The sequence below is a fragment of the Miniopterus schreibersii genome (genome assembly GCF_964146895.1).
Source record: "Miniopterus schreibersii genome assembly, chromosome: 5".
Classification (NCBI taxonomy): Eukaryota; Metazoa; Chordata; class Mammalia; order Chiroptera; family Miniopteridae; genus Miniopterus; species Miniopterus schreibersii.
Genome location: NC_138106.1, coordinates 45,543,306 through 45,570,354, shown reverse-complemented (window position 1 = coordinate 45,570,354; position 27,049 = coordinate 45,543,306). Strand labels below are relative to the sequence as shown.

The 27,049-nt window shown below is 45.1% G+C and overlaps 2 protein-coding genes across 3 annotated transcripts; both read left to right on the top strand.

Moving 5' to 3' along the window:
* The first annotated feature begins 1,976 nt into the window (after positions 1 to 1,976).
* Positions 1,977 to 12,368, top strand: LOC308557827 (uncharacterized protein). 2 transcript variants are annotated; one of them, XM_081138669.1, is made up of 4 exons: positions 1,977 to 2,089; positions 8,222 to 8,416; positions 8,809 to 8,903; positions 9,651 to 12,368. In XM_081138669.1, the coding sequence occupies exons 1-4, from the start codon at positions 2,017 to 2,019 to the stop codon at positions 9,738 to 9,740; spliced, it is 453 nt and encodes a 150-aa protein (XP_080994795.1). In that variant the 5' UTR covers positions 1,977 to 2,016; the 3' UTR covers positions 9,741 to 12,368. The 2 variants fall into 2 exon arrangements, with proteins under 2 accessions (XP_080994795.1, XP_080994794.1); XM_081138668.1 differs by having other exon boundaries at positions 2,005 to 2,089; positions 8,817 to 8,903; positions 9,651 to 12,041.
* Positions 12,369 to 15,132: 2,764 nt separating this feature from the next.
* On the top strand, positions 15,133 to 26,405 carry MUC20 (mucin 20, cell surface associated). The gene is made up of 4 exons (XM_081138507.1): positions 15,133 to 15,295; positions 19,267 to 20,592; positions 22,747 to 22,838; positions 24,546 to 26,405. The coding sequence occupies exons 1-4, from the start codon at positions 15,220 to 15,222 to the stop codon at positions 24,612 to 24,614; spliced, it is 1,563 nt and encodes a 520-aa protein (XP_080994633.1). The 5' UTR covers positions 15,133 to 15,219; the 3' UTR covers positions 24,615 to 26,405.
* Positions 26,406 to 27,049: the final 644 nt, after the last annotated feature.

The window sequence follows — 27,049 nt, the reverse complement described above, 5'->3', positions numbered from 1 at the left end:
GCCGATCAATGACTCTCTCATTATTGATGTTTCTATCCCTCTCTTTCCCTCTTCCTTCCTCTCTCTGAAATCAATAAAGATATATTTTAAAAAATATATATCTGAAAAAAAGAAAAGAGTATGGAAAGAGAAAAATAGCAACTTTATAAAAGAGAAACCTGGCCAACAAACACTCCCTTAACTGAGTGAATAAGGTTAATATCACTAGGGGGGCCATGCACCCTGATATGATGAGTTGAGCACATCATCTCTGTGGTATTCTTCCAAAAAAACCCATAATCCTATTCTAATCATGACAAAGCATAAGACAAACCCAGTTTGAGGGGCTTTCTACAAAATACCTGACCAGTACTCCTCAAAACTCTCAAGGTCATGAAAAACAAGGAAAGACAGAGTACCTCTCACAGTCCAGAAGAGCCTAAGGAACACGCGGACTAAATGAAATGTGCTACCCTGGGCTGGATCCTGGAAAAGAAAAAAGGACATTAGAGGCAAAAACTGGTAAAATATGAATAAAGTCTATTCAAAGTAATGTACTAAAGTTGGTGTCTTAGTTTTGAAAAAGGAAAGATGGTAACATTAAGGAAAACTGCAGTTGGGTGAAGGGTATACAAGAACTCTCAAACTATTTTTGCAACTTTTCTGGAAAGCTAAAATTATTCAGAAATAAGAAGTTTACGTATTAAAATGTATATATACACCATTTTTATAACTATGGAAGAATATCCCTGGAGAGAAAAATACATAAAAGAAGGGAAGGAGATACATAAAAATAAGTGTAGTTCTGTTGAAATGATGAGATTGTGGGGTGATCTTTTTTCTTTTTCTCTGCTTATTGAAATATCTGTAAAGCAGTCATATTAATATTTTTAAAAATTATTTTAAGAGTTAATTTTAGTTTTGTTTTATATTAGGAAAAAAATTCTTTCCCTTGAAATGGAGAGGGAGGGGCACATACGTACAAATGTATACAGATATTGAAGGGCCGCCAAGAAGTCAAGACAGCTATTGCTTTAAAATACCCCCAAAACATTCTTCTACACGTGATAAGCTGATGTTGTCCCTGTGGCCCCTTAAACTATCCTTATTTTATTTTGGATTCTTTTTCCTTTTTGCTGTTCTGATTGGGTATTTTCTGCTTCCTTATCTTCCAAATCTCTGATTTGATCCTCAGCGTCGTTTAATCTGTTGACTCCCTGAAGTGTACATTCTTCATTTCAGTTATTGTAGTCCTCATTTCTGACTGGTTCTTTTTTATGTTTTCTATCTCCATTTTTAGGTTTCCTGTCTCTTTGTTGATCTTCTCACTGAGTTTATTGACTCTCCCCCTAAGTTCATTGAGCGTCCTTATAACCAGTGTTTTGAAATCTGCATCTGATAGATTACTTATCTCCATTTTCAGTTCCTTTTTTATTTTTATTTTTTACACTTTTATTGATTGATTGATTTGAGAGAGAGAGAAGCGAGAGAGAGACATCAGTTTGTTGTTCCACTCACCCATGTGCTCACTGGTTGGTTCCTGTATGTGCCCTGACTAGGGATTGAACCCGAAACCCTGGTGCACTGGGATGACACTTCAACCAACTGAACTATCCGGCCAGGGTCTGTTTAGTTGTTTTTTTTGGAGCTGTGTGAAAATGGGTGCCCCTTGTCTTCTTTGGACCTCACCATCCTTATCTATAAAATGGGAGGGTCAGACTAGATATCTCCAAAGTCCCTGACAGCTTGCGTCACTCTGGTTTCTCTGATTCTGCTTCTCTCACAGGCCTGAAGGCCCCAGGAGATGGAAAAATAGTGAGTTTTTTGTTTTGTTTTGTTTTGCCTGTATTACCTCTGCTTGGGCCAGCTATTCCAAGCAGCTGGGACACCTGTGCCATTGTCTAGATGCCACGCCCCAACCCTCTGCCTGGGGGGGTGAGCTGGCTCCTCCCCAGGGGTGCAGATACCAAGTGAGCTTACTGGAATGGGGTATTTAAAGCCCCAGCCTTAGTCCCTGAAACACCTGGTTTCTGCTTGATGCCTGCAGCCATGTGGCTGGTTCTCCTACTCCTGCTGTGGCTGAGTCCTGCGGCCCCAAACCAGGAGCCAGGTGAGGAGCCAGGCTAGCAGGTCAAAGGGACCCCGGCTCCTAGATTTCTTTCTTTCTTTCTTTCTTTCTTTCTTTCTTTCTTTCTTTCTTTCTTTCTTTCTTTCTTTCTTTCTTTCTTTCTTTCTTTCTTTCTTTCTTTCTTTCTTTCTTTCTTTCTTTCTCTCTCTCTCTCTCTCTCTCTCTCTCTCTCTCTCTCTCTCTCTCTCTCTCTCTCTCCCTCCCTCCCTCCCTCCCTCCCTCCTCTCTCTCTCTCTCTCTCTCTCTTTCTCTCTCTTTCTTTCCCTGGCATGATCTGCCTTCTGGGCGCTAATGTTTACTAACTCACTAATTCAGTAATTCATTTATTCACTTACTAAACACCTGCCAGTGCAATGTGGTTTCTCTGTGGATCCATCTTTATAAGATGTCCTTTAGTGATTAGCTTAGGAAGGTCTGTTTTTGTTGCGGAGTCCAGAGGAGCGTCAAGAGGGGTTCCTGTGAGTAGAGGTAGCGTAGGGCTCTCGAATGTGCACTATTGGGGGCCGGGGGTGGCGGGAAGGAAGGAAGGTGGTGTGACAAACTCAGATCCAGATTAACAGGCCGACTCACTGGGCAACTGCCATGCACCGACCTGCTAGGTTTGCTCAAACATCCCTGGAAATGCAATGGATGGATAAAGTTGTATTTACCAGAACTTCTTTGGGGAGAAAGCTAGATGTCATTGGTAGGAATATATTGGGGGTGGGAGCCTTAAGGGACTTACTTAAGTAATAACAGACATGCTATTAAATTGCTTTGTGAAAAAGGACTTTTGGGGAAAGGCAGGGCTTCAGTTTTGCTGGGTGGGGTTTTGGGCTAGAGCAGGATTGTTGGGAGCCATAGGGGGGAGGAGGAGGTTGCCCTGTGCCCCTCTTCCCCACCTTCCCTAGCAGGGCTCACCCTTTTTGATAGAAAATTGTAAAACGTGCTTAAAGAATATTGCTCTGGAAGGTGCGAACTACTAGTGTTGGGTTCTTCACCCAGTCCTGTTAGGGCCTGTCCCTCGCTCCACTAGCCTCTTGATCTGATGCCAGTGGGACGGTCACAGAGGAGCCACTTGCCATATGGATCCTTACCAGGAAGCCAAACCCTGTGGCTCTCTCTTAACTGCAGCACAGCACTTACCATACAGTGCGAGGACATTCTGGTTCCTTGTAATGATGCTCCATTCACTAGGCTGAACTCCTGGAAGGTGTTTCTGGGGGTGGGATGGGGGCAAGGCGGTGGAATGTATCTCCATGATCCACCATGGCACCGGTTCAGAGAGTCGCTCAGTAGAATAAAATGAATGAGTGAGTGAGTGGATGCGCGGTCACTACGGAGGAGGACTTCCTTCGCCTTGCTGTACTGTCATCGTTCTGATGGTACCAGTCAGGACTATTAGGAACTGTAACTTTCTTCTGGTCCATGGACACTGTGGGAGCCCAAGTTCAATTCAGATCTTTTAAATTAAATTAAGAAAAATTTATATGGCCCTAGATATACAGAAATGCATTCCCTGCCTTCAAGTTTCTGGTGTGGAAGACAGACACAGACCTCCAAAAGGAAGGCTGTAACAATAATGGAGGAATGGATTCATCCTATGTTAGAAGTTAAAATCAATAGGTTTTAAGAGTAAGAGAAAAAGGTTAAAATCTCAGCTGGGGGGATGTAGGAAGGCCTCTCAGAATAAATTGAATTTATTTAGAAAAGAACTACTATGGAAATTTTCAAACACACACAAAAGTAGAGAGAATAGTGTAATGAACCAAATGTACCTATTGGCTAGCTTCAAAATTATCAACCCAAGTTCTTATCCACCATATTTAAGAAATATAACCATGATACTGTATCAGAGCTGAAATAATTAAAATAATTACTTACTATCATTTAATGCTTATCAGTGTATTTCTCCAACTGTCAAAGAGGACTTTTTTGTAAGTTGGCTTATTTGAATCAGGATCCAAACAAGGTCTACTCATTACATTTAACTGGTATATTTCTGAAATCTCTTTAAATCTAGATCTACCCCTTCTTTCTTTTTTTTTCATGCTGTTTATTTGTTGAAGAAATCAGGCCAATTGTCTTGTAGAATGTCTTACACTCTAGATTTGTCTGACTGAATCCTTGTGGATGTCCCTCTGTCCTCTGCATTTCCTGAAATCTGGTAGTTAAGGTGCGTTCTTTTGGCAGGAATATTCCACAGGTGGAGCTGCGCACTTCCTGTTGCGTCTTGCAGGAGACACACGATATCTTGAAGGAAACACACAATGTTCACTTGTCCTACTTTGGTGTTAAACTTGATCAGTCAGATGCATCCACTTTAAGTCCATTATAATAGTTCCCCCTCAACCCCCTCTCTAATGGTTTTAGCCTCTGCTGATGACTGTCAATTAGATTTTTATTTTTTGTTAGTGATTGCCAAATAATGGTTTTCTAATTCTATCATTCCTTCTGCATTTATTAGTTGGAGTTCTTTAATAAAGACCTTTCCCTTCTGTTTGTATGAGAAGATTGGATAAAGGTTCTTTATTTCTCATTTTCAGAATAATAAGCTAGTTCCTTAGCAACTCTGGGAAGGTTGAATTTAAACATGACCTTGAAAGGTAAGAATATTTTCTTCTAGTGCCTATGGGAGGAAGGGTCCTTCAAGCAGAGGAAACAGCTTGAGCAAAGGCTCAAAAGCAGAAGTATGCGGGGTGTTTAGAGAATGGCCGAGATTGGTGGCAAGTGCAACCAGAGGCTTCTTGAATGTGAACCGTGAGCACGATGTGGTGGCTGGTTCTACTCCCAGCTCTGTCCCCCACTGAAGCATGACCCTGGGAAAATGGCTTTTCTATTTCTAGATCAGTGGTTTTCGAGCTTTTTTGGCCACAGTCCACATTAATAAATATATTTTACATTGTGACCCAGTACATACATACATGTATATAAAAACAAACAAAAACTTCAAAAAGAACTCCAAATAACTTACACTTATATAAACAGTATAGGTGATATTTTTTATTGTGTTCCATTCCATTCCATTCCATTCCATTCCATTCCATTCCATTCCATTCCATTCCATTCCATTCCATTCCAATAAATGCTGGTCATGACCACCAAATAGATCTCTCACTCACAAATGGGCTACAACCCTTGTTTGGATGGTCCCTGGGGCTCTTTTCCAGCTCCAGTCCTCTTTGATCCATCCCCGGTATTGGTGATGACCTGACACTGGACCGGGCACTGGGGAAGAGGAATGATGTGAGAGGGGAAACTAATCATTTGCAGGAGGCTCCTGAGCTGAACGTGAGGCAGAAGCCAGGCCAAACTCAGAGACCTCCAGCCCAGCCCAGCCCAGCCCAGCCCACCATTACCTTGAGAGGTCTGACCTCCTGGGCCACTGCTCCTCTTTCACTGGACACCCACTGGTCACTGTTTCCATAACAGGCTGGGTTGGCCACACCTAGCCCTAGTCCTCCCAGAGGCCTGCTCCCTGTTGATCATGAAAACTTTGGAAGGCCCTCAAGTTTATCCATAAACAAAGCCCCAGGCAGATGCTAATTTACCAGGAGGCAATTGGGAAGGTCAAGGTAAAGTATCGAATAGTACTGAGAGTCCTGGACATGAGAACACCTGGGGCCTATTCCCACCTGAGCCACAGAATTATCAGGTCACCTGGACCATGATTCTTACCTGCCAATGCCTTGCTTTCCCCAACTCTTAAAGAAGATAAACCCCCTCATCGTATAGTGGACTGAAGGAAAATATTTCATTCTTTTTTATGGCTGAACAATATTCATTGTGTAGAATATCATGTTTGTTTTATCCATTCATCAGTTGATGAATGTTTGGATTTGTTTCCACTTTTTGGCTATTATGAGTAATGCTGCTAAGAACATTCATGTATAAGTTTTTATGTAAACATGTATTTTCAGTTCTCTTAAGTATATGCCCAGAAGTGGAATTGCTGAACCATATGGTTAACTCTATGTTAAACATTCTGAGAAACTGTCAAACTGTTTTTCAAAGTGGTTGTGCCATTTTTCTCTTCCACCAGCAATGTATGGGTCTCCAGGTTGTCCACATTCTCACCAGCACTTGCTATTTATTCTATTTTAGCCATCCTAGTTGGTATGAAGTGGTATCTCATTGTGGCTTTGACTTGCATTTTCTTGATGACTAATGATGTCTCCTTTCATGAGCTTATTGACCATTTTTATATCTTCTTTGGATATATCCTTTGCCCATTTGAAAATTGGGTTATTTATCTTTTTTGTTGTTGAGTTGTGGGAGTACTTTACATATTCTAGATAAAATTCTCTTATCGCATATATGATTTGCAGAGATTTTTTCCCATTCCATGGGTTGTCTTTTTACTTTCTTATAGTATCCTTAGAGGCACAAAACTTTTAAATTTTGATCAAGTCTAGTTTATCTGTTTTTTCTTTGTCACTTGTGCTTTTGGTATCATAGCTGAGAATCATGGCTTAATCCAGGGTCATGATGATTTACATTTATGTACTTGCTTAAGAGTTTTATTGTTTTAACTCTTACATTTAGATCTGTGATCCATTTTGAGTTAACTTTTGTATGTGGTGTGAGGTAGAGGTTCAAATTCATTCTTTTTCGTATAGATATACAGTTTTCCAGCACTGTTTGTTAAACATATCTTTTTTTCCCTGTTTTCAAAGCAACAAGCGGTGTTTATTACATCTCTTGGACCTTTGTGTAGGAATATGTGAACAAATAGTTTAATTGCCCCGTACTTCATTATGAGAAGTTGATGAATTTAATGAGTTAATGAGACTCTAGATTAATACAAGTTGCCTTGGGGGGGAAAACATAAGCAATGATATGGGACTGAAAAGAAACAATTTTTTCAGGCCACTTTCCCCAATATTTTCTGTTGGAAGTGTTTTGAGGATTATGATATAAGATCTCAGAAAAAAATATCTTTGCAAGCATGGTCTCCAGTGTTCAGTTACCTCTATCTGAATCCTAAACTTGGATGCAGTGTTTTTGTCTTATCTTGAGAAAGTCTTCTGGGAGATTGTTTCACTCTGTTCCACCAACTGAGTAATTTAGGAATCTATGTATCTGTGGCTCCAAATTAGAAGATTTTTTGGGGGAATCTTAAAAGAAAACTACTTTGGGTCTGTAGTGAAACAGATTTGGGTAAAAGTCCTGGATTATTAGCTAAGAAATCTTGAGCATGATTCAACATTTCAGCATCTCTATTCCTATTTTCCAGATAAAGAATCTAATTGTCCTGAAGTTGGTTGCTAGACGTAAATGACTTGATGAGACTACCTAGCACTCATAGTAAACCACAGACATTCAATACATGTTGCATACAAAAGTTCCTTACATTCAAATCAAAAGTTCTCCAATGACTGGTCAAGCAAGGCAATTTATGTTTCTTTGAAAGAAATTAACAGGGGGAAAAAGTATGTATGGAGGATATCTTTCTAAACTAGAAGCTAGAAGAACAATAATTCACACAATAATGAAGTACATATATAACTAATCTACTGGGTACATACATATGGTAGAACCATCTTTTCTGGGTTAAATGAAATTGAAAGCAGATGGTTAACAATTTTTATTACCTTGTGGTTCTGGTATTACTGGATTTTATCTAGTTATATTACAGGTACATATATGTTTAGGTAAGATTATATAATAGGTATGTTGTGATATTTTAAATGTATAATGACTACATTTTTGCAGAATTACTTTGGAAACTTTTATTGCAGTATAATTTAAATACAGTAAAATTCACTGGATTTTCACAAGTGCATTCAGTTGTGAAACTTCACAATATAAAGCAGTTTCAACATTCCACTGCCCCATCCCAGCCACTGTTAATCTCTAATGTGTTTCCTGTCTTTATAGTTTGCTTATTTTCAGAATATCATACAAATAGAGTTTATATTATGTAACCTTTTTATCGGTCATTTTTCACTTAGCACCAGGAATTTGAGATTCACCTGTGTTGTTACTACTAATATATATTTTTTCATTTTAATTGCTGAGTAGTATTCTATTTTACAGACATATTATTACTTGAAGGACAGTGGGGTTATTTTCAGTTGTGGTAAATTATAAATAATATCACAGTATCTATTTTTAATGTTTCCCTTCCTGCAGGCAGCTGCTGCGAGCCCCAGCCCCTCTGCTGCCTTGGAATGGATAACCACTGCAAGAGAGGAAGCTGCTACTGCGATGCATTCTGCCATGTGGTGTCCGACTGCTGCTCAGACCACCATGCCCCCTGCAAGCCTGGGAACTCACATGCAGGCTCTTTTCCGCCCCAGGCAGAGCCGGATGCTATGACTGACACAGGTAAACCCCCTGTATGTACTTCAGGCCAGGGCTAGGATGTGATCTCCTGAGGTCCCTAACAATCCTGAGAGCCTTGCATTCTGTCCATGTTATGTCCGAAGTGCCTACACATTCCTCCCAGCTTTGTTTCCCCTCTGCTCCTTCTGGGCCACTTTTCCAGATTCCACAGGGAGAGGTTAAGTTGTTGGTGGTTGGGGATCAGGGTGGGGAAAGGGGTGGTTGGGTTCTACCAAACTGCCCCACCTTTTCTTGCAGTGTCCCTGCCTTTTGACTGTCCCATGTAGACTTTTGAGGACAGACAGGAGTCTGCAGAGAGGTGCAGAGGACATTGGGCAGTAGCAGGGGGTGGAAGGCAGGGACAAGGACAGGTGCTTTCACCCTGTGTTTCTCAGTTTCTCAGAATACCAAGATGGTGCTGCAGATGGTGTTGAGGATGGAGAACCCACCAAGCCCTTCCAGAAGCAATCTCGACTGGATGCAGAGCACGGTGAGTGCCTCGGAGGTCCTCCCAGAAAGGGTGGTGGCAATCTGCTCCTGCCTTTCTGGCTCCCAGGCCCCAGAGTCAGGGAGCGAGTACCCAAGGGGGAAAAGAGGCCTGAGCTGGGGCGGAGCTCCATCGCAGCCATGGTTTAGGGCTAGGAGCCAGGGTTCCTGACACTGACACTTGGATTCATGTAATTTCCATGTGTTCTGAAATATTATTATTCTTTTGACCTTTTTCAATCACTTAAAAATATTTTCAAAATTCTTAGCTTGTTAACTGTACAAAAAACAGACAGCAAAACAGATTTGGCTTATAGACTGTAGTTTGCTGCCTTCTGCCCTAAATCATTCTCTGTTCTTTACTTTTCTTCTGAGTCCTGGTTCAGCCCTGACCTGCCCAGGGCTCTCTGCCCAGCACTGGAGGAGAGGCCTTGGGCTCCATCCTAGCATATGGTGACTCTGGGGAGAAAAGAAAGCAGCATAATACAATGGGACGAGCACGGACTCAGAACCAGATAGACCTGGGTTCAAATCCTGACTCTACCGTTTATTACCTGGGTGAACTCCTGCAGCTCCTTCGGCCTTTCTGAGGCCCCCTTTCCTCACCTGTGTGCTAGAGCTTGCCCTGTAGTTCTGTGTGGAAGGGCCTGGTTCTTGGTGGATGTACAAGAGATAGCGGTTAACTGGGGACACACTAAACTAGAAAGGGAACGGGCCTTCGCTTACTGCTCACTGCTTCCTGCTCACTTAGGTCCAGCGGTTTCTCCAAAGCAGCCTCCCAGGGATGCCCCTCTCTGCCTCCGTGAAGGGAATCAGGCAGAGAGCCCGACACCTCTCCTGAACCTCCTCCCCGGGTCCATGGAGCAAGCTCACCCTGCCCACCTGGGCCCGCAGGGCACAGTGGCGCCTGTCTCCCAGTTGCCAGCCTGTGTGCTCCTCCACTGGTTCAACTGGAGGAAAACCGAAATCTGCGATTGTTGTAAACACATTTAAATGTGCACAGAATCAGCCATACAAAGTGTAAAGCATAAATTTGACTCATGGTTTTCATTGTTTTGTAACAGTTACTGTGAACCTAGTGAACACTTCTTTAAAGTAGAAAGAACCTAGTACCCTTTGGCTAAGTAATTTGTGCCTCTCTCTTAGATATTCCTTCTTAGGTACCTTATTACTGCCTGCAAGTCCTGCAAAAGAATGGTCTGCGTCCTGTAGCCTCATGCCCATCCCTTCTCTTCCCAGGGTGAAAGGAGAGGCAGGGGACCCTCTTCTGGTGGGCTGGAACTGGCCTGGGGGGGTTCTCCTCATGTGAAGATTTCAGAGCTCTAGGAGGGTGATGCCAGGGGGTTTGGAGGTCTGCGGAGCCCATCGCCTTTCCTCCCAGACCTGTTCCTCCAGCCTTCTGGACTCCAGGCCTCAGGGTCACCTTTTATTCTCTCTGCCCCTGGCCGTGCTCTGCCAGGTGCCAAGTCTTTCTACTTCTACTTCACAATGTGGTTCACATCTGCTCCCCTTACAGTCCCACTGCCCAAGTCCCAGGCCACAGCCTCCTCACTGGCCCTCTTGCCCTGGACGCTCCCCTAACTAGCCTCTGCCCATATTGTACCGCCCAAAGCAGAGCTCTGGTGTTGCCAGCTGGTCATCTCTTTTCCCACTCCTGTGTTTCAACTGAATGGAACGACCCATTACTCCCATCCAAGCCTCACTCTAAACCTTTAATAATCTACTTTATCTTAGTTTCCCTGAAAGCAGAACCTGAATAATTTGTTTAGGAACACAGACCAACAAGCAGGGGTGAGGGAAAGGGGCAGTGGGTCAGGGAAGAAGGGAGAGCCAGTACTGAGATGCCTTATCCAGTTGGCCCCGCTATGCTGACTGGTGGCTTGACCCTTGGGACTGTCTAAGAAGCCTTATGAAGTGTGTCTGAGAAGCTTCTGTCCCGGGAGTGAAGCAGGAAGCATCTGTCCATCGGCTCCCATTCCCATGGCTTACGGGTTCTCTATAGGTGGCTAACTCTCCCAGTCCTTTGTTGCTAGTGTGTGGGAGCTGAGCAGCCCCCAGAAGCATCCCTGGGCAGAGAGTAAATGGCACGTGGCAGGGCACCTCCTGGTTGCTCCCGGGAAAATGGTCTCTACCACAGTGGCTGGAGTAGGAAGCGAGCCAAGGGGACTTGAGGTGGTGTACAAAAGGTATCCATCCCACCATGGGCTTTCAGAACGCGTGTTTCTTCCCTTCAGCCCTTCCAGCCACAGGTTGTCCCTCCTGCCCAGGGACAGAGGGGGCTGGGGGAGAGGCAACTCTGGGCCCTGTGTGGGTGACCTCCACTCATACTTCCGGAGCCTGAGCTCTGCCTTCCTGCCAGGAAGGGGTTTTCAGGGGAGGCTCTGTGAGACGTGTACTCTCCAGTTGGCTGGGTCATCCTGTGGGCCTCATGGAGAGCCCAGGGATGCTGATCCGTGGGCTCCTTTCTCTCTCTTAGCTTAATGTTCATTCTTCTTCCAAAACCTCAGAAATCCTCTCTCTTCTTTTTCCTGTCTCTCCTGCATCATCCCCCTACCCCAGCCTGGGTCTCCATGGTTAGGTTTATCCAAACTGAAGAGATGTTTCTGAGATGTGTCAGTACTGGCCCAGCTTCCTCTCTAGTTGACTGTGCGTGTGTGTGTGTGTGTGTGTGTGTGTGTGCCCGCACGTGTGCATACCTATTTTATTCTACCTGGCCCGTCATTCTCCCTCCCTGTTTCCTCCAAATGCCTTCCCTGTGAAAGTTATTTCCCTGGCAGCAGGATACCACCTGGGAAAACAGAGGGCTCCCTGCAATGCAAGTTGAATCACAATGAGAAACCCACATCCCCAGGAAGTCTACAGTTAAAAGGACCAAGGATGACAATTGTTGAGACTGTGGAGTGTCTGGGACCCTCGTACTTTGCTGGGGTGGCGTAAGCTGGCACAGTCAGTTTGGAAAACTGTTTGATGCTGTATATGAGAGTGAACACATGTACACGCACAGACCCAGCAATTCCACTCCTGGGTATAGGTGCTCAAGACGTATACAAGAATGTTCAGAGCAGTTTTGTTCAGAGTAGTGAAAAACTGGAAGAAATCTAAGTGTCCATCCACAGGAAAATGCATAAATAAACTAGCATATTTATACAATAAAAAGAATGAAGTACTGTTATATACCATGTGGGTGAGTCTCGCAGGCATAATGTTGAGAGAAAGAAGCCAAACACCAAAGAATATAAATTCATAATTCTATTTATATGAAGTTCAAAAATAGGTAGAACGAATCTAGGTGATACAGGTAAGAATGGTGGTTTTGGGGGAATATTGACTAGAAGGGAACACAGGGAGCCTGTGGAGGTGCTGAAAATGTCTTATCATGATTTGAGTGGCAGATACATCCTGGGTGTATACATAAGCAAAAATTAATCAAGCTATGTACCACTGAAGGCTGGAATATTTTACTGCATGTAAAAAATAAAAGAAATGAACGGATAAATGAACAGAGGGCTCCCTGGAGTTTCCTATGCCACCGTAACCCAAGGAAGCAAGGGTTGAGGGGCTCACTCTCGAGGCCTTGCACCCTTAGATAATTCTCACGGCTTCTCCTGTGTCTCATCTACACAGTCTGTGCACACTGAACATTTTGAGCTTGTGGGGATCTACTCAGGCCCCCAGAGTTGGTATAAAGGTTATTTTAAAGTGGCAACATTGAAGAAGTTACAGAAAGCAATGTTATTGCAACTTTCTTTATGTGACTAAAGCAACACCTTCCAAAAATGCAGCTGCCATATCCCCCTCAGAGGCATTTTCCAACCAGCTCAGGGCTCCCGGAGACAGATGGCCATAGAATGTTTCTCACTTCCCCAAGGAGGCCCCACCCCCACGGCCACCCCCTCGTTGAGTTTGGTAAATACACCTTTATTTCTGGCTGTTTAGTGAGTTACTCACTACTGAGCAACTTCCTGGTGTACATGTAAATTAACTTTGTTTTTTCTCCTGCTAATCTGTCTTTTCTCAGTTACTTTGCAGGTCTCCAACCACTGGACCCCAAGTTTTTTCTTTTTTCCATAGTATTCGTCTGTATATAATTCACTGATTTATTATGTGTATTGTTTGCCATTTCTCCCACTGGGAAATTAGTTCCATGTGGCAGAGATGTTTTACTAAGCGATATATTCCAAGTGCCTAGAATAGTGTCTGGCATACAGTTGGTGCTCCAAATATGTTTGTTAAGTTAATGAAACTAGCCTCCTATGTTAATTCTGGGTGAAAGCTGAGTTTGGCTGAAAAAAAAGGTCCACAAATTGTCTGAATAGGTTGTTAGGGCCCTGAAGCTAACAGTCATGTGCCCAGGCTTGGAAATTCCCTCAGAAACAGAGGAAGATGCACCAAATTCAGCAAACCCGGGGGAGCATCCAGCCACGCTTCCCTCTTAGGGGGTCCCTCGCCTCCGTATTGGCGATGGCTGGAGCTGGGCTTTGGATCATTTACACCATGGGAATAAAAAGAGGGGAAATGGAGAGGGCAAGTCCCCCGTGGGGGTGAAAAAGCACCTAGAATACCTCTCTTTGTAGATGAAGCCACTGGCTGCTGGAATGAGGAAGTCCCTTTCCCGGGGAGTGCGACTGAGTCCCTTTCCCAGGAAGGAAGGGAGGTGGCAGGAAGGGGCTGCATTCTTGCTGCATTCTTGCTGGATCTCTCCTCGGCTTCTCCAGGAGGCACCCTCACGCTAGATCACACTGCTAGACAGGGTCGAGCAGAATTCAGGTCATCGTTGTAGCCCTGGCCCCCTCTCCCCACCTGAAACACCCCCAAAGGGAAAGCCATCCTTCCATTTTATACAGTGAACGACTGAGGTTGAAAGGGAGAGCTCAGCCTGTCAGGAGTGCTGTACAGATTAACGATATGGTTGGAACCGGAGTCCAAGATCCTGGATCTGGGGTTTTATCCCAGAGGGAGCCCCTCTTCTCATAAAGTCTCCCCTCACCGTGTGCCCTGGAATGACGCTCTCCTCCTTTCAGCAGCAGAGCCCTTTACCCAACGCAGGGTAAGTTCCAGGAGACAGTCACAGACCCAGTGCAGAACCTCAGGCTGCAAGACTGCATGGCCGCGAGGATTTCAGAGCTCTTGTTGACCAAAGCCCAGAGAGGACAAATAACTTGTCTAAGATCACACAGCTCCTAGGCCACCGTTAAAAAAGAAGCGGGAAATAGAATCTGGACTTTCTGATCCTACTTTAAAGTTCCTTCTAGCCCTGAGATTTTGTGATTTCTTGATGCTGATCCAGTCAGTTTCCCTCTTCTCTAGAGGAAATCCCCAAGGTACCCTGTCTGACCATTGGCTGTGGCTTTAACATCTCACTGGTCCCTTGTGGGGATAAGACTCTAAGACATTTGGATATATATTCAGTAGCTGATTCCTTTCTTTGTGGCCAAATCCCCTAAATTTCCCTAAGTCATCATTCTCACACTTCCCTCTTCCCAGACCCTTTTCCTTCTCCAGCTAGTGCCTTCTCCACCCTGCACCTCCAGGCTGGCGGAGGGACATGGTCCTGGGTCCGACTGGGATGCAGAGTCACAAGATGCGACAATGGAAGGGTGGTAGAATCAAAATCCTGCCTGCCCCACACTGGAGAGCTGTCTCCTCCAGACCTCAGGGCACTGTCCCTTCCCTCTACTGCTTGAGGATCGGAGCAGACATCAGGGCTCTCACTCATCTATTGAGCACCTAAGATGCAAGTTTTTGGTGAGCACCATAGCAGGCACTGTGTAAGAGTTTACTCTCTCATGCAATCCTTACAAAACAGTCCAGCAGGGTAGGAATTATGCCCATTTAACAGCCAGGAAGGTAAAGTTCAGAAAGTTTCTCTAATTTGCCCTATATTATACTAATAAAGTCTAAGATTAGGAATGGGACCCAAGTCTAACTAAAATCCCAAGCCCTCGGCATAAGGGGTGGGGAGGGTGGAAGGGTGGTGGGAAGGGGGAAGGTTTGTGAAGCCCCATCTTCCATGACCTCCTGGGCTGCAGGACCAAGGGGTGGTTATCACTGTGGAAATGATTCCACATCTTCAAATCCAACTTCAGAGAGGAGAGGTCGCTGGGTAAGGCGGCAGAGGGTTATCTTGCTGACAGTCCTTGATATGCAACCTGCCAGCTCTCAGCTGCATCTGTGATCAGCTGGCTGCAATCTGGAAACTACTTGGTCACACCTAGGCAGGTGGCCGGCCCCTCCTCCCCGGGTAGAGGAAGCAGGAGCAGGTGGCTGTGCGAGGCAGTGGGGAGGTCTGCTGGGCAGCGGTGGCTGGAGTCCCAGCGAGGATGGGCTCTCTCTGGGCCCTGGCTCTGCCCCTTTTCTTCTGCTGCTGGGAGGCTGGGGCCCCTGGCAGCTCTGCAGGTAAGAGGGTTAGAGGGTCCTGTGGGCTTCTTTCCTGGCAGCACTCTGGGTGTGCATTTTTGTTCCTACAATCTTTTGTGGGTAAGGGTAGCTCTCTTGAGCTAATTACAATTAACCATAAAGCTATATGTGAAGTATTACTTTTATTATCTAACAGGAAGAGTCGTCTACCTGGCACTAGCAAAACCAAATACTAAACACCAAGAATTGCAGTGCAGAAAGACTGGCTATTTTATTGATGAATGGCGCCATCCAGGGGAAGGGGAAGCTAGTGCTCAAAAGTCCAAACACCCCAATGTCATGTATGTAACAGATTATATAGGGCAAAATCACAAGACATCACGGGTTGGGGGTTTGGGGTCACTCTGGGAGCTGATTGGTTGGAGGTGAGGTAAGGGTAATAAATTATTTCTTCAGGTCTCGAGGACGGCTCTGAGGTCTGGTCTCAGCAGGAAGAAGCCAGAGGGCTCAGGAACTGAAACGTAACTTAAGTCAGATGTTGTCTTTAGCCTGCAGGAAGTCCAGACCTTGTGATCATTAGTCAGGTACTGGCTACTGTCTTCCGTTGCCTCAAGGGTTGCTGATTATGGGAGAAAGTCTGTGTGTGTGTGTGTGTGTGTGTGTGTGTGTGTGTGTGTGTGTGTGTGGAGGGGGGGAGAGAGAAAGAGAGAGAGAGAGGGAGAGAGGGAGAGAGAGATGATTTCTAGAGCTAGTATTTAAAGCTAAATTTAATCAAAGTCATAGTCATAAGTCCCCTGGTTTCACTGTTATTGATTAAGAGTATGCGTGTATGTGTGACACTGAAGTCCATACGAATGAGCAATATCACTTTCTGCCTGTGGGAGTGGGAGCAAGTGGGGGGCAGGCGGGTGCAGGCTGGTGATAAATATGACTAAAGCCAAAGAATGTGGCTTGACAAGATCCTGACTCCTCCGTGTTTATCCTTTAAAACGCAGTTTTGTGTGGAACATGTGACTCTCACAGACCGCTTGGGGAGGGTGGATGCTGAGAGCCAGGACTTTCATGAAAGAAGAGAGCTAAGGAGAAGAACGGGTGGACTTTGGACCCCGAGTTTGAATTCTCTCTTACATTGATCTGTAATAGGAGCTGTGCCAAGCTTGTCACATGCACTATCTTTTTTCTTCTTCTTTTTTTTTTAATGGACTTTATTTTTTAGAGCAGTTTTAGGTTCACAGCAAAATTGAGCAGAGAGTACAGAGATTCACACACACACACACACACACACACACAGCCTCTGCCACTATCAATATCCTGCACCACAGTGGTACCTGGGTTACAATCAATAAACCTCCATTGACACATCACTATTATGCATTATCTCCCCCCCCCCCCAGCTTAAGTAATAAAATACATTGAGAATTCCTGGGATGGTTATTGCCTCCCAACCTCGAGGGAGGAGCCAACACTGTAGGAAATTACTGAGAAATCACACAGTGTTCCAACAACCCCAGCCAACACAGGGAGGAGGAAAGTCATTCCCCTGAAAATGGGTCCGTCTCATTCACCTGAGAAGGGCTGGGAGGGCAGATGCAGAGGGGACCATCACACGGCACTGGGGGAGGGGCAGGTGTGCTGGACCCCAAGCTGGGTCCCCAAACACCAAGGCAGAAACAGATCCACTTCTTTGCAGGTGCAGTTCTTGGTCATCAGGCTCATATTTCTTACCTTGATAACCCTATGAAAAAGATATGATTCCTACCCTTCCCCCTCCCCTGAAGGTGAGGAGACTGAAGTTTGCCAGGATTAAGTAACTCATCTGCAGAGCGGGGATTGGGTGCCACACATGCCCCACCACTGGACACACCAACCACCTCTTGCATGCACTCTGATCTGCAAGGCTTGCGCTGCACATTTTACATTTAACTTAATCGAAGCTTCGCAACCCTTCCTCTCCACCAGTTTGATGTGAGGAATGGAGCAAGAGAGTTGCAACAGTCTAGAGCTGTAGAGGCCAGGGTGGATCTTGAGAAAAGCCAGTTTTGAGGCCTTCTGTTTGAGAAGACACCTGGTGGGTGAGAGATGGGGGTGAAGGGTTGTGAGAGGCCAGGAGATGAAGAGGCTGTGGGTTTGGGAAGCAGGATGACACCACAAGGCTCCTGGGAAAAGACAAGATTGTGTCAGGGAGGTCAGTGGTCAGACCCCAAGAACCAGAACCACTGCTTTGGCTTCAGGCTGTGTGGGCTGACCCAGAAAGCCTCTGCTTTGCCTGTGTGGGGACCGAAGAGGCTCAGAGAAATATATCGGGCTTTGAAAGTATATTCCTGTAAAAGTGTGATTTGGGTGTGTGGTTAGACTGCCCTGGACGAGCCATGAGATCAAATGCCGTGACCTGCCTAATGGGCATGTGGGTATAACAAGAAATTCTCACTGATTAAAATAGGTCATGTGCTCTCAAGTGACTCCTTGGAAGAACCCAGTTCGGGAGGGATGCTTAATAACCCTCTGCAGGCTTTGGAATAGAAGAACTTCCCTATTTCCTTTCTCCTCGTCGTCCTCGCCACCACCGCTGCAAGGCAGAGATTGGGACCCTCCTTCCCCGGGAGGAGATGGGGACTTGGAGAGGTCTAGTGGCTGGCCTGAACTCCAGAGCTAGTAAGCCGCAGACCTAGGGCTGGAACCCAGCCTCCTGCCTCTGGGCCCAGTGCTCTTTCACCATTCAGTGGGAGACACAAGAGGACAACCTGAGGACCTGGGGCCTCACCGTGACACCCTGGGAAGAAGTGACCACATGGTTCCGACCTCCTTTAAGTCCTTGGGTACTTTTGGGCCAGCAGATTGCAGTAAAGACCATCTCAAGCCATCAGAACCCTGAAAAGGGGGCTTATATTTTGGCCCTTTTCCTTTCAAGAGTAGTGTTACTAGTAAAACACAGGGTATTATCTTAAATTTGAATTTCAGGTAATAAAGTACTTTTAGTATAAGTATGTCTCAAATATTGCATGTGAAATAAATATACATGCTAAAAAATTATTTATTATTAAAATCATTCCTTGTCTATCTGAAATTAAAATTAAAATTTAACTACTAAGCATCCTGTATTTTTATTTGCTAACTCTGGCAACCCTCCCCAGGAGGCTTCTTGGCCCACTTACAGAGAGAGCACCTCCCCTTTGATATGCAGGAGAGGCACCTTTGTCAACCTATAAAAGAGCCTGTTGTAGCCTTTCTCAGCGGCAATGAGCACCTGCTGGCCCTCCACTCACACAACCTCAGAGGGTTGGTCAAGTGAATAGACATTGTGCCCTATGGAGAAACGCTAGGAGTGTCTCTCTAAAAACTGAAGTTTGGCCTCACCTGGCTCCCTGTTATTTGTGAAAAATGCCTGGAACGTCATTTCTGGCATTGTGGGGGTCCACCCCCATCATCTCAGGTCCATGTTAAGGAGAGGTTTGATCAGGGATGGGAAGCTGGCGCCTTTCCCTTTGCTAGAGTCCCAAAGACTGCCTGCTCCCCTCCTTTTGCAGCAACCACCACCCACACTCTCTGGAAATTCTTCTCTCCTAATCCCCCCAGCCGCTTCTAAACACAAAACCACAGATGCTTGCTATATTTGAAGTGCTTTTACTTCCATGGGGAAACATTTATTGGATAAGAAACGTATTGATGGGAAGGTGACAAGGCTTCTTTTAGAAAGTTCTGAGAGTGTGGTCCTTGCTCTGCAGTTCTTGACTCACGTGGACTTACTTCTGCCTTCTTTGCTTTCCCTTCTTTGACCAACAATCAACTAGATTCTGGGGCTTGCTTGCCTCAAGTGGGCTGTTTAGGACAATCCCAGTTCCCTGGCTGCCACATGGGACTGGTCTTCCCATTACTATTTCCTTCTTCCTTGTAAATATAGATGACAAATCGGATAAAAGCAACTTCTCCTCCCACCCTCTTCCCAGCAGTGCCCAGGGCATAAACATAAGAGCTTGGACTGATGGCTCACAAAGTTGTCTTACCCAACACAGGCCCCAGCACCCATGGACCAAGCACCTTGGTGACAATGAACCACACAGAAGTGCCTGCTGTGACTCTGGGGGTCAACACAAGCTCAGAGGGAGCCTCCAAGGCCACTGACCTTGCTGAGACCTCTGTTTCAAGTCACATTCCTTTAGCAACGCAAACCCTGGGCACCCAGACCTTTGATAAGACCTTAATCCCAGCCAGCACCATCTCAGAAGCAGAGACCAGGGAAACCAAAACCCTATTTCCTGCAACAGAGACCAAGACCCTCACAAAAATAACACCTTCCAACTTCATGGTTGTGATCACCACTTCTATGGAGACATCAGCCACAAGTGACAGCCCTTCAGGAATTGAAATGACTACAGTTGAGACTGTTACAGGTAGTGATCTCCCAGAAGTCGTCTTTTACATCGTTTGTACTGATGACAGCTCTGAAGAGGCAAAAAGGATCACAGTTGACGCCTTGACATTGGCTCACACCTCTGCAGAAGCCAGGGCTCTGGCCTTGGAGAACAGCTCAGTTCCAGCCATCATCACCTCACAAACCCTGGCACCTGACATCACTGTTCCACCTGAAGCCTTGGTCGCCTACAAAATCACCAACATCGAGGTTACCAATTGCGACATTATAGAAACAGAAGCAACTGCCTTCATCCCTGGGACCTCAGACATAGATCACAGCCCCACAGGAGGAAAGACCCTGTCCACCCCTGGGATATCAGCTTTGCCTGACTTCAATGAAGCAATATCACACCTCACCAGGACCACAACCTCTTCTGAAACCTTGTCAACAGCCAGCACCACAGAATCAGTCACACCTGATACCACAGTTGAGCCCCCACATGCAACCAATAGCCTCACAGGAGAAACAACAGCAGCCAAGATGACCAACCCCAGTGGAACTTTGGTGACAGTAAGCACAAACCCCTTGGAAGAAACCTCAGCCCCCTCTGTTGCGACAACAAGACACACTGAGGTCTTAGAAGCAGCTGCAATCTCCACAGAGGCTGGGTCAACAGTGGGCAGAGCAACTTCCTCTGCTGGGTCCTCAGCTATAGTCTACAGCCTCTCAGAAGTAGCCACTGTCAAGGAATCCACCCGCTCAGAGACTTCTACCACAGACAGCGCAACCAGTGGGCCCGTTCCCATCAGCAGGAGCCCTCTTCCTTCTGTCCATCTGACTACAGCCAACAGCAGCCAAGAAACAGACATCGCCTTAGCCAAGACCACAGCCTCAGCAAAGAAGACAGCCAGCACAGCCGGAGGGAAGTCCCCAACAGCCACACCCACCACTGCTTGGACAAGGTGGACCACAGAAGTTACTACAGGTAAGAGGCTGCCCATGTGTGTCTTGGGGAATTTGGGGTTTAGAGTCCCCAGGATGTCTACGTGCTTAAAAAGTGGGGGGAGGAAGGAAGGATCTGGGAGCCTATTCTGAGCCCTATCTCTGATGTCGCCTCTTTATGATCTTCTAGAACTCTTGCTAAAGTCAGTAACAAGCAGAGTTAGAGCAGTGTATGGAAAGAGTGTGGGGCTGGAAGTCTGGATAAATGGTTTGAGATCTTGGCTCTGCCCTTAACAACCTGAGTGACCTATGACAGATCCCTCTCCTTCTCTGGGCCTCAGTTTCTCCACCCGTAGCTGGAGGGGGTTGCAATGAATGAACAATGAGGTCCTTTCCAGCTCTGCCCTTCTATGAAGTTAACTGGAGTAACTACTGTGCTCCAGGCAAAGCCCCCAAGTTTATTTAAAAGACATAGCCCTCATGCTCTGGAAGCCTCTGGTTCAGCCAGAGCCACACAGAGGAGCACTATGCGGGCACCTGGCCCAAGTTGCTGCCCTCTGAGCAATTGAGACCCCATGAAAGTGGGGCTCACTGGATGCACTTGCTGGGGTTGGCACCATAAATGGTGACAAAATAAATAAACTGGGCAAAGGTGTGGGAGTTTTAAGCTACATCTTTGGGACAACAGCTAATTCTCAGAGAAGAAATCCCTTGTCCAAGGCTGCTTGGTCAGCTCAGCTCGTGGCCAGCCTGTGGCCTCCACCTGCACTTTCTGTCACTCTGTCCTCATTCCTCATCCGCGCAATATCCTGAGCCTGCCCTGCCTTTCTGAGAGGGTGAAATAAAATCTTTAATCACAATCACCTTGCTGAATTCTTTTTGTATTGCAGGCAGAGGTGATATAAAAATATTGCACAACCAGTAACATTGGCACCAGCTGAATGTTTTCTCTGATGCCAAGCAGTGCACTGTGAACTTTGCATGTTATCTCCTCTAATTAAATATTCAACCCACCATATGATGGGGGGGACTGGGTGAAAAACGTGAAGGGATTGAGAAGTACAGATTGGTAGTTACAGATAGTCACAGGGATGTAAAGTACAGCATAGGGAATATAGTCAATAATGTAATGACTATGTGTGGTGCCAGGTGGGTGCTTGAAATATCAGGGGGAAGATTTTGTAAAGTATATGATTGTCTAACCACTATGCTGTACACCTGAAACTAATATAAAATAATATTGAATGTAAACTATAATTGAAAAATAAAATTAAAAAATGATAACCTAAAAAACCCATCACTTGAGGTGGGTATCATTACCCCATATGGCAGGCCAGGGAAACAGATTTAAAGAAAAAAGAGAGCAGCGGGGTTCCAAATGAAAGCCTGTTTGATACCCAAACCCATACTGTATTTTTATTTTTAAAAACTCAATTTATCAATATGTTTTTATTTTAAAATGCTTTTCTTTATTATTTGTTGATGAGATGGTACAGTCATATGATTTAAAATTCAACAGGTACAAAAGGATACACCATAAAATGTCTCTCTCCCACCGTTGTCCCCCAACTACCCAGTTTCTTCACACACATAACTGATGGTATTACTTTCTTGTGAATCCTCTTCTGGACATGAAATATGTATATGGAATTATCAAAAGGAGAATGAAAGACTTCTATAAAATATCAGTGTTGATATCTATATCTATATAAACCTATAAAGATATAGATAGATAGATCTTCCTTTTTATGCATGTAGAGTGTATGAAAAAGACAGATTTCTGAAATAAGGCTATTTAAAAAATATATATATCTTTATTGATTTCAGAGAGAGGAAAAAAGAAGGAGAGATAGAAACATCAATGATGAGAGAGTCATTGATCGAGCCCGCAACCCGGGCATGTGCCCTGACCGGGAATCGAACCCTGATCGCCTGGATCCTAGGTCGATGCTCAACCGCTGAGCCACGCCCGGCTGGGCAAGGCTATTTTTTAATGGCTGCTCAGTATTCCATTTTGTTTTATCATAATTTATTTAACCAGTCCTCTATGAGGGAAAGGAAGGTCCTGTGTGAACACAGACATGAGAGTGAGCACATATATGGGGAGTGGGCACAGAGGCTGGGTAGCCCCATTCATGTCTTGATTCCTGAACTGAAGTCCCCATATTTTTATCTTCCTACTGTTCTCAACTTGCAGGTGGGAATGAAGGCTTCCTCCTCCTGAGACTGAGCGTGGCCTCCCCAGAAGACCTCACTGACCCCAGAGTGGCAGAAAAACTGATGTGCCAGGTGAGTGGGCATTTTCTGGGCCAGAGGAGTGAGAGATTCTTGGGAACTCCTGGGAAGATTTGCAGGATACAAAGGGGCAACTGTTACACTTGGGAGGAGTCTAGTTTCTTATGGAGTAGTAGGAGTTAAATTTAAGGATCCCTGCCTAGCTTTGCTTCTGCCTGTTTTTCCTGAGTTCTGAATTCCCCTCTCTGCTATGTAAAAAAGTTCTTTTTTTCACCCTCAATTTCCTTAGGCCCTTAGAAGGTCAGAGCCTCTGGCCTCTGGGAGAAGGTCAATCATATTAATGGGGAGATAGGCAGAACTTTTGGTTGCAAGTAGCAGAAACCCAATTCATCATAGCTTATACAGAAAAGGCAAAGTATTGGCTGAGAAACCTAGAAGTAGCTGTCCCAGCTTCAGTTACAGCTGGATCCAGCAGCTCACACATGATCATCAGAGTTTTCTTTTTCTCCCCTTAGCTCTGCTTCCTTCATTCTTCAGAGTCTCTCTCCACACGTAAAGAGAGGTGGCTGTGACAGCCCTACAATCACAAGGCACTTTCTTTCCCAAGTTAATCATATCATACTAGGGAAGGGCTGATCTCACTGGCCTACAAGGGCCATGACTGACAGCCCAACCTGAACCACGTGGAATAGGAAGGATAGACCCCAAAGGAAACAGGGATGCTAGGCAGAAAACAACCCATAGATGTATGCTCTAGATGGGGACCAAGATTGTACAATTTGGGAAAATTCTCCTAAAACCCAGATCACCAAACAAAGCTTCTAGTGGTGAAATTCTGGGTTAGGGCTTTTGGGGATGGTTGAATCTTTGGAAGGCTAGAATGGATCAGCTCAGCCTAGCTCTTGTGCCCAAATATGCTACCGGGGATTGGGAAAATGTGGGCCTTTGAAATTCTCTTAGGGGGAGGGAGGCTCATCAGACCCCCATGATACATACTGAACATGGCATGCGGGTTTTGAAGCAGGACAGCCAAATAAATGACAAATGCCCACTGCACATGATAATCAAAGTAGCAAGTGTGAATCCCAAAGAGGGAAGCAAGGGTTGTGTCATATCTGAGCTCCCCCAAACTGGAAACTACTTCAGGAAAGAGGTCGCGGGGGTGTTGGGGGTCAGTTCTTGGGAGCTGGCCATTGATGTAGGGCTCAGGGGTCAGACAAACCACCAACTTTAGAGCCAGATAGATCTGGGTGTGAATTTCAGTTCCTAACTGTGTGACATTGGGTAAGTTACTCCATATTACTTTTCTCTCTTCTAGATAAGGCTAACACTACCTGCTTTATAAGGTCACTGTGAGGTTTAACCCTTTGCAGGTTAACTTTGTCTACTCTCAACCACCAAAGCTTTTTTACCGTTCCAGTCGTATGTCTGCTCTCAGCCACCACAGCAAGGAACTGTACGAATCTTAACTCTATTCATTCATGTATCAGTTCATAAATCTTGTTTATCCTTCATAATCTTGCATGTTATGTATCACTGCTCTTTCAATGGAAATTAATTCCGACCAGTACGACACCCATGTCCAAATTTAATACGACCGCAAAGGGTTAAATGACAACGTGCACAAAGCACCTGGCCCATGCCCAGCCTGTCGCTGCCCTCCTCACTTGTTCTCTCCCGCTGTCCCTTCCTGCCCTGGGTCTGTGGGGAGCTCGTGGGCCAGATGGGCTGGAAGTGCTCACCGGTCCTTTTGCCCTCCAGCTGCGCCATGAACTGCGTGCCCACCTGCCTCCCGTCCGGGTCTCCCTGCTGAGTGTGAGGAGGGGCTAAAGAGCGACAGCTGCAGCCAGGCATGGCCCCGTGCCAAGAGGAAGGCAGTGCTGCCCACGGCCTGGGGCCCGCTGCAGACTGGAGCCTGTTACTGCACCAACATGTACCTGGAAGGTTCCCATGGAGGTCAGCTGGCCTAACCCCTTAACCTAGGTGGCAGCGGGGCCCTGGCTCACCTATGCCCGAGGGTATCTGTGTGGGGAGTGTGGCATCCCTGTTCCATGTCCTTGGACTAACCTTGGCACATAGGTTGTCTTTCAGTGAAGAGTGACCTGATCACCCACCTGCCATCGACTGTGTGCTTCCGTCCTACGGTAAAATTACACTCAGTGTGGCGCAGAGGTTATCTATTTGACCTGTGTGTTTTTGACATTTTTATGATACAGGGATTTTGTGCGTCCTCACTGCCACCTTCCTCCTTTATTGCTCCCCTGGTGTTTGGTTTGGACTTTGATTGCAGCACTTGCTGAGGCTGGTGCTGGAGCCTGTTGAACTGTGAGCTCCTTCAGAGCAGGGACCAGATTTGTTTATCTCAGTATCCCCTGAACCTAGCAGAGCACCTGGCCCGTAGAAGGAACACAGAGAATGTTTGTTGAATTGACTCGAGTTGCAAGTTCTAGACATAGGCAGATTTAAAAGAAAGTCTGTAATACTCAATTATTTCTCTGTCCATAGCTCATAAATCACATTATTAATATTTTAAAAATTAAATTAGGTGATCATGTCATTTGTGAAAAATGACAGTTTTATTTCTTCCTTCCCAGTCTGCCAATCTGTATATCTTTTATTTCCTTCTTTCCCCCCAATATTTGAATTAGTTATGACTCCTAGCGTGCTGTTGAAAAGTAATGGTAAGACAGACATCCTTGCTTTGTTCCTGATCTTAGCTGGAAAGCTTTGAGTCTCTCACCATTTAGTATCATGATAACTGTAGGTTTTTATAGGTTAAAATTAAAAAAAAATTTTCAATTACAGTTGATATACAATATATTAGTTTCAGCTGTACAACATAATAATTAGACAATTATATGTCTTATGAAGTGATCACTCTGTAAGTCTAGTATCCAGCTAACACCATATAGATTTATTTTTATCAATCTGAGGAAGCTGCCCTTTATTCCTAGTTTGCTGAGAGTTTTGATCATACACGGATGTTTGATTCTATTAAATGCTTTTTTGCATCTATTGATGTGATCTTATGATTTTCTTCTTTAGTCTGTTGATATGATAGATTACACAATTGTTTTTTTCATTTTATTTATTTTGTTTATTTTTGTTTAAAATATTACAGATGTCCCTTTTTATCCCCAATGACCCATTCTATCCCATCCCACCCCCCTCCCCGTTCCTTCTCCACACTGTTGTCTGTGTCCTTGGGTTGTGCATATGTGCATATAAATTCTTTGGTTAATCTCTCCCCCTCCACCCAACCACCCTCCTCCATCCCTCTGAGATTCGTCAGTCTGATCTATGCTTCCATGTCATTGAATCTATTTTGTTCATCAGCTTATTAAGTTCTTTAGATTCCACATATAAGTGAGATCATGTGATGTTTGTCTTTCTCTACATTAATTGATTTTTTCTTGTTGAACTAGCCTTCATACCTGGGATAAATACTACTTGGTCGTGATGTATATAATTCTTTCTATTCATTGTTGGATTTGATTTGCTAATATTTTGTTGAAGATTTTTTGCACCTATGTTCATGAGAGCTATTGGTGCATAGTTTTCTTATGATGTCTTGTTCTGGTTTGGGTATTAGGCTAATGCTGGCCTAATAAAAGGAGCTAGAAAATATTCCCTCTGCTTTAATCATCTGAAAGAGATTATAGGGAATTGGTGAAATTTCTTCCTGAAATGTTTGGTAGAATTCACCAGTGAATCCATTTGTGCTATGAGCTTAGTTATTGATCAGTGAATACTGGGATTAAATGAATATGGCTTTTTATGGAGACATGATTACATTTTGGGGCATTGGAGGGTAAAGCCATAGCCTTGTACGTATGAGAGGGGCTTCACCTGCTGGGAGAAGTTATTCTCTATGTAAAGCAGTTTGGAGTCTCTGCTCAGATCAAAGATCTGTGGGAACTTCCCTCCAAACCACTACTCACTCACCTACAAGAGTGAGCCTGAGCCCCAGGTTTGTATCATATGACCTCCATTCCTATCCTATGGCCACACTTGATTGGACCAGAGATGGACAACTGACATAATTTGGACCAGTCGGATGATCTCTTCAGGGATTTGATATTTCAGACCGAGAGGCAGTTACCCAGTTTCTGCATAGAGTTGGTTGGCATCGAGGTACCCAGGACACAGGAGTTGTGGACAGTTGTTGGAGCTAGTACATGAGAGAGGTGTGAAGTTCTGCCTGCTAAGAAAGAAGGGCAAAGTGGAAACTGATCCGGTTGCTGGAAACAAGCAGACAGAGTGGG

Coding starts and splice junctions, on each gene's coding strand:
- LOC308557827 (XM_081138668.1), top strand. CDS start 2,017: ATGCCTGCAGCCATGTGGCTGGTTCTCCTACTCCTGCTGTGGCTGAGT. Junction 2,090..8,221: donor GGCCCCAAACCAGGAGCCAG/GTGAGGAGCCAG, acceptor CCCTTCCTGCAG/GCAGCTGCTGCGAGCCCCAG. Junction 8,417..8,816: donor GGATGCTATGACTGACACAG/GTAAACCCCCTG, acceptor TCAGTTTCTCAG/AATACCAAGATGGTGCTGCA.
- MUC20 (XM_081138507.1), top strand. CDS start 15,220: ATGGGCTCTCTCTGGGCCCTGGCTCTGCCCCTTTTCTTCTGCTGCTGG. Junction 15,296..19,266: donor GGCCCCTGGCAGCTCTGCAG/GTAAGAGGGTTA, acceptor TACCCAACACAG/GCCCCAGCACCCATGGACCA. Junction 20,593..22,746: donor GACCACAGAAGTTACTACAG/GTAAGAGGCTGC, acceptor CTCAACTTGCAG/GTGGGAATGAAGGCTTCCTC.